Genomic DNA, 13,685 nt, shown 5'->3' on the forward strand with positions numbered 1-13,685 from the left:
CGGGGTGAGGGCGGGGGGAGCCAGTGCAGGATGTGAGTGGTGGGTCTGGGGCGGGAGAGGAAGGTTCCGGGCTGGGAGTGGGGGTGGAGGGTGGGGAAGGGTTGTTTCCCCCTACCCTCCCAGGGGCGTGGGCAAGGAAACGCTGCTGGGGCGCTTAGAGGACGGAGATGGAGGTGGGGGCCCGAGGGCAGCGGGCGGCTCAGCTGGCGGCGCCGGCAGGGGGCGGCGGGGGCGGCTCGGCCCCCTTGACGCAGGCGGCCTCGCAGTGCTTGTGGAGGTAGGACTTGAGCGCGAAGCTCTTGTCGCACTGGCGGCAGCGGTAGTGCTTGAAGGCCGAGTGCGTCTGCATGTGCGCGCGCAGGTTGGAGCGGTCGGCGAAGGCCTTGCCGCAGTGCGCGCAGCCGAACGGCTTCTCGCCCGTGTGCGAGCGCATGTGGCCCTGCAGCAGCCAGGGACGCGAGAAGGCCTTGCCGCACACGCCGCACTTGTGGCGCAGGTTGTGCGTGAGCACGTGCATGGCCAGCGCGGGCATGGACACGTAGGCCTTGCCGCACGTCGGGCACTTGCGCGCCAGCTGGCTGTCCAGGCTGCGGTGCGTCTGCTTGTGGCGGCTCAGGTTCGACGACGTGGCGTACGTCTTGCCGCACTCGGCGCACGCGTGCCGGTGCCCGCCGCCCGCCGGCGCCCCCGCGCGCCCCGCGCGTCCCCCGGCGCTCCCGGCGTCCCCCGCGCCGCCCGCGTCCCCGCCGCCGCCCCCGCCGCGCCGCCGCCGCGAGCGCCCGTCGGAGATGAAGAAGGCGTCCATGGAGTAGCTGTCGGTCACGGCCGCCTCCCCGCGGAAGTAGCGCGCCGACAGGCTGGACTGCGGGCTCTCCGGATCGCTGTACTCCTCCGGGGCCGCCGGCGGGTAGGCGGGCTCGGCCGGCGCCAGCTCCAGGCCTGGCTTCTGGTCCGCATCGTAGCTGCTGGGGGGCAGGCAGTGCGGGGCATAACCTGCAGGGGAGGGAAGGGAGCGAGGACGAAGGTGAGGTGCTGCAGAGGGCCAGTCACTCCGCGCCCTCCCTTCGGGGCGTCCGCGTGCTCGCGCTTGGGAGACACTGGCCGCTGGTAAGACAGTGGCCTCCGCCGTGCACCTTCCCCCTGCCTGGGTTCAGATTCCTTCTCTGTGGCCCACGATGGAAACAACCCCTGCACCACCCTCTCGGAGCACGGTGCTCCCACGGTTCTACCGGCTGTGTGCTCACTATTTTCTGAAGTGCTCACAACCACGCAGTGAAATTCCTACTGGTATTACACCCACTTTACAGATGAAGACAAAATGAGTCTGTAAATTCGCAGCTAGTAAGTGATGGAGCCAAGATGCAGGCCTTAGCAGGTTGACGCCAAAGGCCGTGCAGTCTTTGTTCTAACAACATTCTGCTGTTTTGGTGCTTGCCATAACTTCTCTGAATCTGTTTTTTCATCTACAAAATGGAGCTTATATTTGGACACTGCCTCCCCGAGTCTTTGTGTTAAGTGATGAAAAGAAGTTAAGTGATGAAAAGAAGTGTGTGTTAAGCGTGCACCAGGCTCTGCCTCTGGTTTATGTGTGTTAACTCATTCAACCCTTATAGACCCTGCAAAGTTGGTATTGTTATCATCCTCATTTTCCGTGTAAGGCAATCAGGAAAGAGAGGGAGGGAGGGAGCACACAGCAATTGCTATATAAATGTTAGCTATTATAATTACACTTTTTGCTTGCTTAAAAAAGTGACTTCACTGAAGATTACTTAATTGTCTGCCTCTCCCACCCGACTGTGAGCTTCCAAGGGCTGACTCTGTGTGCCCAGCGTGTACCTGGCTTTAAAAAGGTGTGCAATAAGTAGATGTTGCATAAATGAATTAAAAATCTTGATAGACCCACCTCCCAGGGATGCTAGAGGATTTAAGAGGTCAAGTGTGGGGCATGTTATAGGCAGTCCAGGAAGGGGACTTTCTTGTCCTTGCTCCCAAGCCTGTTTTGCTTCCAGCTCCACTAGAAACATTCTGGGGTCTCCCTGGGAGAATTCACCTCCCCCTCTTCCTCCCTCCTCTTCGTAGTCGGACCAGAAATCCTGTCTACTTGGGTTTGTGTGATTGGTGGGTAGACAGACTGAGGCTCTCCCAGGGGGTTCCACAGAGGCTTCCTAACTGCAGGGGCCACCTTGATTTGTCTCTCCCCTCAAGACCTAGCTGGTCCTAGCACCCTCCCAAGAGGACTCTGGGGTCTGGGCTCCCAGGAGAATTTCTGGCAGATAGGCACAAAGTTATCAACCTGGCACCAAGGTTGTGTGTCCATTGTCTTTTGATTCCAGGAGGACAGTGAAGGTTAGGCCCCTTTCTGAGGTTTCAAGCTGGGGAAAGCTGGGCAAACTAGGAGATTTAACCCTCTCCTTCTGACCTTGAGACCTGCTCTCCCCACATTTCACCTTCAACATCCCCAACTCAAGAAAGCAGGTGGAAGAGGACTTTGTAAGCTGGGAACTGGATTCAGAGCCTTCCTTCCTTGAAACATCCTGCCTCATTCAGCCTCTGTACCTTTTCCTCTCCTCTGGGATCTGGGATGGTGATAGAATAAAGTCTGTGCAGACTGTCCCCCAACCCTGAAGACAAGGTTAGGCCCCTTGTTTTTTTCTTCTTTCCCTTCAGATGTTGGCACAGGACCCACTGCACACAGAAGTGGTTTGGGATTGTGGGGGTGGATGACTCAGTAGGGAGGGGCTCTGGTTGCAGAGAAACGCAGTGGTGCTGGCAGTTTTTTTAATTGGGGAGGGAAGGTTGCCCAGCCTCTCAGCACCCAATCCTCCCCTCCTGTCTGCCTTTGGTCTGGAGGTTCCCCCACCTCCCAGGCCAGGAATCAAGCTTTGCACTCATGCCCCAAAACATTCAGAGAGAATATTGTTTCAGACTAAGTTAAAAACCTTCAGACACTCCCAGACCTCCTCTCTCCTATATTTCCACTGTAACTACTAGGAATAATGATGACAATAGCTAATATTTACTGAGCACTTACTGCGTGCCGGACCCTGTGCTAAGCGCTTCACTCCCCTCGCCTGACCAAATGTCACAAAACCACTTCTATGACACATAAATGGAAGCATGGAGAGGTGATGGTACTTGTTCAAGGGATGGAGCCAGGATTGGGATCTACTGCACTGCTCCCCTTGTTTTCCACACCCCCAGAGGTCCCCGAGGCAGGGGCTACAGCTGGGTGGTTCACCTGCTATCCCTGGTGCCCTATCTTGTGGGCACAAGGTAAATTATTTGTGAAATGGGTGATAAATGGTGATAAAGATTTGCCAGGCCAGCCTTACTCCCCAGCCCAGCAGGATCTGCTACAAGCCATTCTGTCTGGCTGTTCTTGGGACAGCTTGATTCGCCGCAGAGATTCTGGGTGACCTTGAGCAAGTCATGCCCCTCTCTGTGCCTCAGGGGATAGATCTCCATTTGCAGGGGATCGCTGATCTTGTGACCAGCGCCTTGCATGTTCTGTTATGAAATAAGGATGGCATACTAGTTGAGAGCACCACCTTGGTACCAGGCTGCCTGAATGGAGTTCCAACTTTATGGTGCCCAGCTGTGTGACCTTAGACAAACTGCTTGACCTCTCTGTGCCTCTCTTGCCCCAGCTCTAAAATAGGGGATAATGTAAGCCTGCATACAGTTGTACCAAGGAGTCCATGAGTAAATAAACAGTGAATGAAAAATGAAGAAATAGTGATGAATATGCTAGAGCACTTGTCAGATGCTGTTTTAGGGCTTTATATGCACGAATGCATTCCATCCTCATGACTCCAGTTGGCACCATGTTACAGATCAGGAAATTTAGATACAAGGTAATTAAGTAACATGCCCAGCAAGTAACTGAGCTAGGATCCCACCCCAGTGCTGGGCATATTGCAAACCCTTGATCCATGTGTGCTGTTATTATTAGTAATAATAATAACCTTCCCAGCTGGGTTTCTGTACTGCAGTTTTCTTGGCACCTGCCAAGACACATCCTGATGTTCTTCTCCGGGCCTCTGTTTCCTCAGGATGTGTAATTTTTACATCATGTTTGGGGTGAGGAAACTTCTGGTGGGGTAGTAGGAGTTCAGTGAACCAGGCAAGTCCTCACCCAAATTGGGCTTCCTGCCCGTGGTGCCCTCTGGTGGCAGCCTGCAGCACTGCAGCACCGTACTCCTGTCGCTGGGGGGCTCTTTATATAGAAATAGGGGTTCCTCAAACAAAGGCTGGTCCTCTGCCTAGGGATGGATGCCTAACTGGCTTCAGGCCGGGCATTGCAGGCCAGACCTGATTCCCCGCATCTGTGGAGCTCAGCATGGGTTGTGGGGTGGGGTGGAGTTGGGGGTTCTATGAGAGTTTGCATGGTCACATTAGGACTAGGTGGTTCTAACTTGCTTTGTGACCTTGGACAGGTTACTTAACCTCTCTGGATTTGGTCTGTATAGGAAGAAGGTTGACTGGTATGCTTTAAAGGCTCACTCTGCCCCATGGCAGAATAGATCCTCAGGGATGCCCATTTTCCTGTCCTTCACAAACACCCTCAACTCCACCTCATCCTCCTCAGATCAGCCTAGACTTCTCCCTGTCTATGTGACCTTGGTAAGTTATTTAACCTTTTTGTGCCACATATGTGTAAGGGAGCATATAATAGCATATAATAGCATTAAATGAGTTAATGCATATAAAGTGCTTAGTACAATGCTTGGCACACAATAGCCTCTCAAGCTGCTTTTATTATTGTCATCATTATCATCCCTGCATTTCTGGTGATATCCTTCTAATCTACCAGGAGTAGAAGGAGACACACACGGGTGTCTCAGGCTGCTATGGGACCTTGGGCAAAGCACCTCACCTCTCTGGTCCTCAACCCTGGAGAACCCTTCAGGACACTCCTAAGTTGTGCTCTGACTGTGCATGGAACCCAGATGGGTTTGGGGTGCTTTCCTCTGCTCCACAGGTGACCGGAGATGGCTGAGCTGCCTGTCCTCCACCTGACAGGGTGAGACAGGGCTCTCCTGTTTGGGTCGCAATAGAGGCAGGAATGGCCAGGGACCCAGAGAGAAAACCAGGGGCACACTCATCCTGGCTCTTTTACCCATATCCTAGCTGTGTGACCTTGAGCAAGTCACACAGCTTCTCTGGGCTCAAATCCCCTATTTGAGGGATAGGGACCAGAGCCACCCCTGCCACTTGGAGGGACACTTTGGAGATACAGCGATATCATACACGTGTCACCTGAGAATGACTTTTGGTGTTCTCTGCTTATGAGTCTTAATACTTTAGATGGAAAGTCCAGAATTGATTAAAAAATTAAAAATCCTGCACTCAAAGGAGTGGTGGGAAGGGAATTTCATGGATATTAAGGTGCCGGGTGCTCCACAGTCACAGTCTCATCGGACTGGCCCCTTGGGGAGAGGGCAGGGGGCATCTTGAGTAAATACCACCACTGCTACCTACCACTGCTTCCTGTCAGCCTCCCTCTGTGCCAGGCAGTATGTTACGCCCAGAGGCTTGGGGGCCCAGAGAGGGGAGAAGGTTTGTCCAAGGTCACTGGCAGAGGAGTTAGGCTTACAACCCTCCAGAGTATGTGTTTTTTCCAAAACACCCCAACTGGATGGAGACTGCTGGTGGTGGGAAGTTTACAGTTGGTGTGGCAAAGGGGCAGTGGGTTTCTTCAGATAACATCACCTAGTTGGCCTATGTCTGAGGGGTTGATGAGGGGCTGGGGCTGTGGAGAAACTGCTTGGGAAAATGTTCCTGCCCCTTGTAAATTTTTGCAAATAAAAGCAGTACAAGTAGTGATTGACACTGAGTATACTTACTGTATACAAGGTGCCCTGCTCAGTGCTTTGTGCACACTAGCTCCTGTCTGAGGGAACCTGATAGTCACTTCCTACCGTGCCCTGCAGAAGCTGAGGCTCAGAGAGGGGCCTTGACCCACCTCAGGTCACGAAGCAAGCTCTTTGGTCACAAGCTCTCGTAAGAGCTAGGCCAGCCTTCTGCCTCTTAGTCCTGGACTCCTTTTCCTAGTCTCTCCCAGATTCCTAGGGTCCCAAACTTCCTGCCGGGAATTTCCAGCCCCCGTCCCACTTCCCTGCCTTGAGATGGGCAGAAAAAGAGAGGGGCCTGGTGGTGGGCCAGCTTTCCAGGTGGCCCACTTTCCTGAGGAGGGCCCAGCCCTGCTTGGTGGTGGGAGCTGGAGGGGCTGCTGCACGGGTATATTTAGAGCTGCTGCTTGCTGTGCCAGGGCCTCGGGCCTCGAGAATCAGCTCCAGCCAGCTGAGCAGAAAGCCAGGTCTGTCAGCAGCAAAGCGGGATAAAAATAGTTTCTCCTGTCTGCTCACAGAGCTGGGCAAAGGGGCTGGTACCTCCCCCTCCCCTTATTATAGCATCTTTGTTAGCTGTTCCCTGGGCACTGGACCAGAAATGACACCCACCTCCTCCAAGGGCCTGGCAGCTGGTACACCTGCCCACTGGGGAGGGGTCCCTGAGTCCAGATGATCAGGGGACAGAATGAGGTCTGGCCCAACGTGACCACGGCTATAGGGTGTGGGGCTGATGCCCACTGACCCAGGCCCAGGGAGTGTCTAGAGGATTCCAGAGTCCCTCCCCACTTTCTCCCCTCCAGAAATCCCACATATTCTGTTTTTTCCTGACTGTGACCCAATTCCTGTGGCCCACAGGGAGGTCCACAGCTCTGCAGGAATCAATAGGAAAGATTTTTCAAGAGGTTGTAGAGATAGGAGTAGGTGGCTAAGGGTCTTGAATTGCCTAGCACTGGCTGGTGGAGCAGCCTCGTGCTCCCTTGGGGGGAATCTCAGCAGGCCCTTGCACAATGCATGCAGGCTCTCCAAGCCTCCCGCTTTCTGCCCTACCCTCTCTGCTCCAGAGAGGTGCAATCAGAGGGCCTCTCCAACCTCCCTTCCTACCAAAGGCTGGCAGCTAGAGACAGCTGGGAGGGAGGTCAGGGAGTGTAGGGGCCCCATCTCTCTCACTGTGCCCCCCAGAGGACCTCTAGGCTGTGAATGTCCCTAGAATGTGTAGATGAAGCGCTCAACAGGGAGATGTGACTGGGTCCACCATTTATGCCCTTGTGACCTCGTGCGAGTGATGGGCCTCCTTGGCCTCATTTGCCTTTGTAGTTTGGAGATAATTCTACCCCCCCACCCCCCGTGCTCACTGCCCTTTGCCCACAGCGTGTGGGGAGATTAGGGGGTGCAGGGAGTCTTTGAGATATGTAACTTGCTGTGCTGACATAGGGACTTGATGTATTCTGCTCTCCCTCAGGAACTACAAACTGAGACTGTTTGAAGAGCGGATGCTCAGCTCCAGGCCTTCATGTCCCCTTTGTGACCCCAGGTTTTCAGGGAGGCTGTGGGCCCCAGATTCTATATCCCACGTGGGCCCTGTTATTCCATACTCCCACTGACTAATTCTTAGGAAAGTCAAATTTCTGGATCCCTAGAAGGTCAGAGCTGAGAGCAAGTTCAACTGCTTGAGTTCATGAAAGGGAAACCAAGGCTGGAGTAGGGGAAGACTAGTCCAAGGACACAGAGAAAAATAATGGTGGGTCTAAGACTTGAGCCTGGGAAGCCTCGAGAATGGACCTGGACATGACCTTGGACTGGAAGTTCGACCTGGGGCTTAATCCTGGACTCTGAATCTGAGCATTGACCTGGACCTGATCTTAGACATTGAAACTTGAACTTGGACATGAATTTGTTCTGAATATTGGATAGGACCTATAACCTTGCACATTGACTTTGGACCTAGACCTTGGAATTAAGGTTGAACATGGTTGTTAGGCTTGGATCTCAGATCTGGACTTGGACATTAGACTACACATTGGACCTGGACTTTGAACCTGGACCTCTGACATGTCTCTAACCTGTATCGTGGACCTAGACCAAGACTGAGACGCCAGGGGAAATGCTAGTTAAAGAAGAGCCAGATGGGCCTGCTGTGTGTCCTTGGGCACCTCCCCAGCCTTCTCTGGGCTCCCTCTGCCAAGGGATTGGGGCAGCCCTTTTGCATCCCTGCTCTCAAGATGGACTTTCTGAGGTGTGGGGTGGATGTGTTGGGGATTTTCAGCCAGGCTTCCAGGCCCGGCCTGGAGCGACTCCCTGGCGCCATCAGAGGGAGTGAGAGGATGTGGGCGCTGGTATAATGTGGTCAACTAGATAAGCCCATGGGCAAGAGTAGGAGTGCTTCCCCGGCCTGCTGGGGAGGCTTAATGTAGCTGTGGAGGGCAGACAACTGTGTTATTGGATTGGCATTGATCCCTCATCTGCCTGGGTCAGATGCACTCTGAAGGAGTATGGAGGCAGGACTCGGCTGGGGATACAGAGAAAGGGGGACCCGGAGCCCGGCTGGAGTTCTGAGTTAGGGTGTGAGAGTGTGAGGGAGTGAAGCTGTCTTCGCTCGGGTCCGTGGAGACTACTGCTGTGCAGATAGATAAGCAGCAGCCCGCTCTGGGATAGCTCAGAGTGCCCAGCATCTCCCCAGGGTGGGGGCCCAGCGCCTGCAAAGCGGCGGGCTTAACGGAGTTGGAGGACGAGGGTGTGAGAGGGTTAGGGGGATGTGAGTTGGCATCTCACAAGACTGAATCTGTGTTCAGCATCACCCAGGGAAGAGGAGGGGAAGGGGAGGCTGCACCGAGGCAGAAAACAGTGGAGGAGCAAGAAGAGCAGGAGGGGGAGAAATGAGGCATTGTATTGGGCAGGATGGTGGAATTAAATCTGGTCTCCCTTCTTTGGGGAGCTATGCAGAAAGGCCTGGAGATTTTTTAAATTTGGGAGGCTTCCCCTTCCCTATTTCGGAGTTCTTTGGGCTGGTGGGGGGGCGGCCTGGAACGCCAATACACCTGCCTCACCCTTTGCCCAGCCCTCAGAGGCTGAAAAGGGAGGGAGTAGGGAGGCAAAGAAGAGCATCCGTGTGTGTGTGTGTGTGTGTGTGTGTGTGTGTGTGTGTGTGTGTGTGTGTGTATGTATTTGTGTAGGAGGAGTCCTCCAGGAATCCTCAGCACTCCCAGGCATTCCCTGAGCTGGGAGTACACTTCTTTTATTTGGGGCCCTGCATCTTCCATCAGTTAGGAGCCTGTGGTTCTTCTGACCTCCACATTCACAGGCCCCCTCCCTACACCCCTCCCCAGCTTCCCCTCCCACAAGCTTCATCCTGACCCTGTGGCCGTTGCTGCAGGAATGGCTTGTAAGAGGATCTTTCTAATAACTGGAACTATCTCCAGCCCCAGGCCCTTCCCCCCTTCCCCCTCCCTTCCCCTCCCTCCCTCCCTCCATCTCCTCACCTCCCCCCCTCCTCTCTTTCTCCTTGTTTACCCAGCACACTTACACACGCTGGGAGAGAAAAACGTCGGCTCAGCAATTTTTCACACTTCCCTCAAACGCTCAGCAAGGTTATTTCCGGCAGAGCGGAGACAACGGGCCACTAGCCGGCAGGCTCTCTGAGGACCCCCAGCACCCTGTCCACCCATGGAATGAGGGAGCCTCACTGTCCAGTCTAGCCACACCCCAGGGATAGGAGAGGCCCTTGAAAACAGGATGAGGCGGACCCTGTGTTTCCCAGCCATACCCAGGCTTGAAGGGTCACCCCCGGTCTCTGGCACAGGCCCTTTACCGCAGGCACTGCCAAAGCAGCTAGGCCAGGGTGCCTGTCCTCGTTGTGGGGCATCCTGCAGAGAATGAAGCTAAGAAATACCTGGTCTCAGAAACTCTGCCACCCTCAGCCAGGCGTTGGATGGCAAACAGAATCCTACAGAGACCCTGACAATGGCCCCCTGCAGTCCATTAGACCCTCATCCAGGCATCTCCAGTGCCTCCCATCTCACAGTTGACCTTCACAAAAGCTGAGCTTGTCAGAGTTGGAAGGATACTTAGTTCAGCATCCAAATTCTTTCGTTGCTGGGGAGACAGAGGACCAGAGAAGGGAAGACACTTGCCTAAGGTCACACAGTGAGTCAGAGACCTAGTCTCCCAGAGTTCCAGGCCAGATATCAGACTATCACAACAGCCTCAGGATTCTCTGGAGGCTAGGGAGCTAGTCTAGAGCCCTTTGGGGGAAAGGGCCAGAGACAGGGGAGGTTCTAGGGTGTTGAACCCGGTGGAACCCCCATAGGAACACCCTTGCTGATAGCTTTGCTCCAACTTTTGCCTTGACCCCACCACAATTCACTCAAGGGTTCCTTTCAAAGCTTTTTGAGACTGAATTCAAAGCCAGGCGCTCCTGTCACCCTCCTGAGGAATAGTTTGCAGTTTGGGCTGTGCAAGAGAAATTCTCTAAGCTTCTCTGGGTTTCCTCAACTGGCCTGGGGACAGGACCACTGGGGCTCCAGGGGGTGGGAGCCTAGGGCTTTGTGTCAGTCCCCCAAGGAATCCACATCCTCATCTTGCAGGCATTTCAGTTCCTACCCAGATCCTAGCACACATACTCCCCAGCCCTGGCATGGTCCCAGGTCTACCCTCTGTCCTGCCAGCACTCATATAAGCCCAGCCATATCCCTGGGCCTCTGTCCTTGACCCCAAGAGGCCCTGGGGTCAAGAAAAGAGGACAGTAGAATAAGGGGACATATAGGCAATGGAAAAAGGGGGTTGGTTCTCTGGAGGAGGCACAAGGCTGAGAAACTATAGCTGTATCCCTGATCACTCCCTAATTTCTTTGACCTTGATGAGGTCACAGAGCCCTTTGCCCAGCACTTTCTTGCTACCTGGCTTGATAGAGTGATGGAATGTGGGTGAAGTGCTTGGAAATCCCTAAGGTGAAAACTCCCCTGCCTTCACCACCTCACCTCCCTCCACCCCCCACCCCAGCCCTTTCTTCTCTTCTTTTTCTCCCCTCTCCTCTCCTCTCCTCCCTCACCCCTCTCCCCTCCACACACCCCAAAGCTGATGCCACATGTGATGTCAGATTTCTTAGTGCCAAAGGGATGCCTCTTCTCCAGATACCTGCCTGGTATGGGCCATGAGAGGAGAACCCTTTTGTGATCCCCTTGATGGGGGATGGGGTATACACAGGCAGTCTCTGATTCTTCTCCATACCCTTCAGAGATCACCCCTTTCTGAGGCTGAATGACCTCTCTTGTCCCTCAAACCCTTGTCCCTGCAGGAACTTGCTCTGAGAAGAGATGGAGTGTGCTGGGGGTGGGGGACTTACAAGGAACAGCAGGGCTGGCTCTGGAGGGGGTTGAGAAGCTGGAGTGGGGAAGGAGTGCAGCCCAGGGGATCAGGAGCCACTTTAGGGGAACACCTCCTAGAAATCCCCTCTTTCTTGCAGCCCCAAGGACAGGCCCAGCCTTTGGCAGGCATGTGGCTGAGGGTAACAAAAGAGTTGCTGAGAGAGGGGGCCTGGGTACACTTGTCTGGCATCGCCAGGGGGAGCAGGCTTGAAGGGAAGGAGGGTGCCCCCAGCTACACCCAAGGAGCCAGCCCTATCACCCCAGGGACTGGTAGTCCTGGCTTGCTTATTTTCCCCACTAGGGCAGTACACTCAGGCAGCCAGCCTCCTTCCCTCCACCAGGGAGAGAGGACCCTCAGACTGCCTTGTGCATTAGCCCCCCCAGCATTAGCCCTTCGTGGGTGCCTCTCTCTCTCTTTCCATTCTCTCACCACCTCTCACTCCAGCCCCGTTTAGGGCCACAACTTTCAAAGTCCGGGCTGGCGCGTGGCTGTGGGATGGATCGACCCTGCGACTTTCCCTTTGTAGGGACCTAGCCCCTGCCCCGCCCGCCCGGCCCTCGGGAAGCCCGGGAGGCGCACACAGCTAGGGAAATCTCCTCCCGGGGTTCCCCGCCGCGCGCACCCCTCCTCGTGGCCCGAGATGGGGAGGGCTCGAACTCCCCTCCCTCTCCCCCCCCCCCCCGCCGGGTCCTACTCACCGTTGTCCCCGGGCGGCCCCCGGGCTCCAGGCAGCACGTAGGCGGTCTCCAAGGGGTGGTAGGTGGGGGCCGGCACCCCGCTGCACTGGAAGCCGTCCCCTTTGATCTTCTTTACCAAGAAGGAGCGCGGCATGGTGCGACTGGCGGGGGGCTCGGCGGGGGCACTTGCGTGGGGCCCCGGTGGGGGGAGGCGGCCAGTCGGGCGCGATTGGCTGTCGGCGCGGGGTTTCAGCACTGGACAGCTCCCAGCGGGCGGGCGGGCGGCAGCGCGGAGCCGGCACCGGTGGCGGCGGCCCCGGCTCTGGCTCGGGCTCCCGCTCGGGCTTGGCGGTGGCGGCGCGCAGACGGGCGATCGCTGGAGCTGTGCTCAGCACTCCGGCTGCCGGCTTTATATGGGACGCAGGCTGGAGGAGATCAGGTGGTCCCCTAGCAATGGAACTGTTCAGCGCTCTAATCCATCAAATGTCCCCCAGGACAATCGCTCCGCACACGTTCCCCTGAACCGGCAGCGGTGGGGGCAGGCCAGGCGCGGGGAGCAGCGGGCAGGCAGGAGGGGAGAAAGTGAGGGCGAGAAAGGCGCAGAGATATAGAGAGACGGAGAAAGAGGAGTGGGGAGGGGGGGAGGAGGGAAAGAGAGAGAGAGGGAGAGAGGAGATACACAGAGAAAGACAGAAAGAGGCATACAGAGAAAGAGAGACACACACACTGAAAGAGGTAGAAATAGAGACTGAGATAAGGACAAAAAGACACAAGAGAGAAACATAGGAAAACAGAGATGGAAAGAAGTAGCAACACACGCTCACACACCCATGGGAGAAAGAGAGATCCAGACACACAAAAAGAAAGCCCCTCAGGGATGCCAAGAAAGGGAAAGAAAAGTGTAAGATAGAGGGAGAAGCCGAGGGGAGAGGACAGAGAGTGGTCTGGGCAGGTGGGGTTCAGGCACATGGGGACACAGGGAAGGGGATGCAAAGAAAAGAGTGTGAGCTCCCCAGCTGCGACCCTCCTGCCTCCAGTCCTCTCCCTTTCCCCCAATTCAGAAGTGGCCAGTGTAGACACTCAGTTTTAACTAGAGGAAGTCGTCACCCCCACCTCAGCTTGACCTCCCACTATTGGGTTTGGGGTTCAACTTTCTTCTCCCAGAACTGGTGGGGGCAGCAAGTCCCCCATGCGGATGCTGGCCCCGCTCATTCGGTCCTGTTCCGGTGCCTAGCTCAGGCAGGCGCTGCAAGAGGAAGTGAAAATCGTCCAGTAATTAATTTCCCTGCTGCCGGGGGGTGGTGGTTTTGACACATCCGAGGCTGTGTCTTTCCCTGAAGCGGGGAGCAGACAATAGAGACACGTGGACTGGGAAGGGAGAAGGGGGAAGGGAGGGGGAGCGGGGCTCCCGCTGGAACTCTTTGCAGGTCAGCTCCTTTGTCTCCAGGAGGATCTGAGTAGATCCCCCCCACCCCACCATCCGGCCAAAACCTGGGGGAGCTCCTATATCTGGGAGGAACGAGGAGCAGGAGAACCCAGCCCCCTGCCCAGAGACTGCTTGGCAAAGTGCCATGGTGGTGGGCTGGCTTCAGCAAGTATGGGATGGCCTGTGCACAAGAGTCCCAGAATCGGACTCCAGGAATGCCAGGATCTCACTGGTCAATAGCATTCTGTTTATGGGATGCCAGGCTGATGGAGTGGGGATGTGCTTTTGGGATTGGGTCATTCAATACCAGTTGGGATACTAAGACCTGGAGAGGGTATGGAGGTGCCTGAGGTCCTACAGTGAGTCAGC

General features: G+C 55.5%; 1 protein-coding gene across 1 annotated transcript; it reads right to left on the reverse strand.

Annotated features, from left to right (window-relative positions):
• Nucleotides 1-107: 107 nt before the first annotated feature.
• SCRT2 (scratch family transcriptional repressor 2) lies at nucleotides 108-12,154 on the reverse strand. The gene is made up of 2 exons (XM_059133667.1): nucleotides 11,912-12,154; nucleotides 108-993 (listed from the first exon to the last, which is right to left on the reverse strand). Exons 1-2 carry the CDS (start codon nucleotides 12,042-12,044, stop codon nucleotides 200-202), a joined length of 927 nt encoding a protein of 308 aa, XP_058989650.1. The 5' UTR covers nucleotides 12,045-12,154; the 3' UTR covers nucleotides 108-199.
• Nucleotides 12,155-13,685: the final 1,531 nt, after the last annotated feature.

This window comes from Mustela lutreola, chromosome 9, assembly GCF_030435805.1.
Source record: "Mustela lutreola isolate mMusLut2 chromosome 9, mMusLut2.pri, whole genome shotgun sequence".
NCBI classification, from domain to species: domain Eukaryota; kingdom Metazoa; phylum Chordata; class Mammalia; order Carnivora; family Mustelidae; genus Mustela; species Mustela lutreola.

Coding starts and splice junctions, on each gene's coding strand:
- SCRT2 (XM_059133667.1), bottom strand. CDS start 12,044: ATGCCGCGCTCCTTCTTGGTAAAGAAGATCAAAGGGGACGGCTTCCAG. Junction 994..11,911: donor GGGGCCGCCCGGGGACAACG/GTGAGTAGGACC, acceptor CCTCCCCTGCAG/GTTATGCCCCGCACTGCCTG.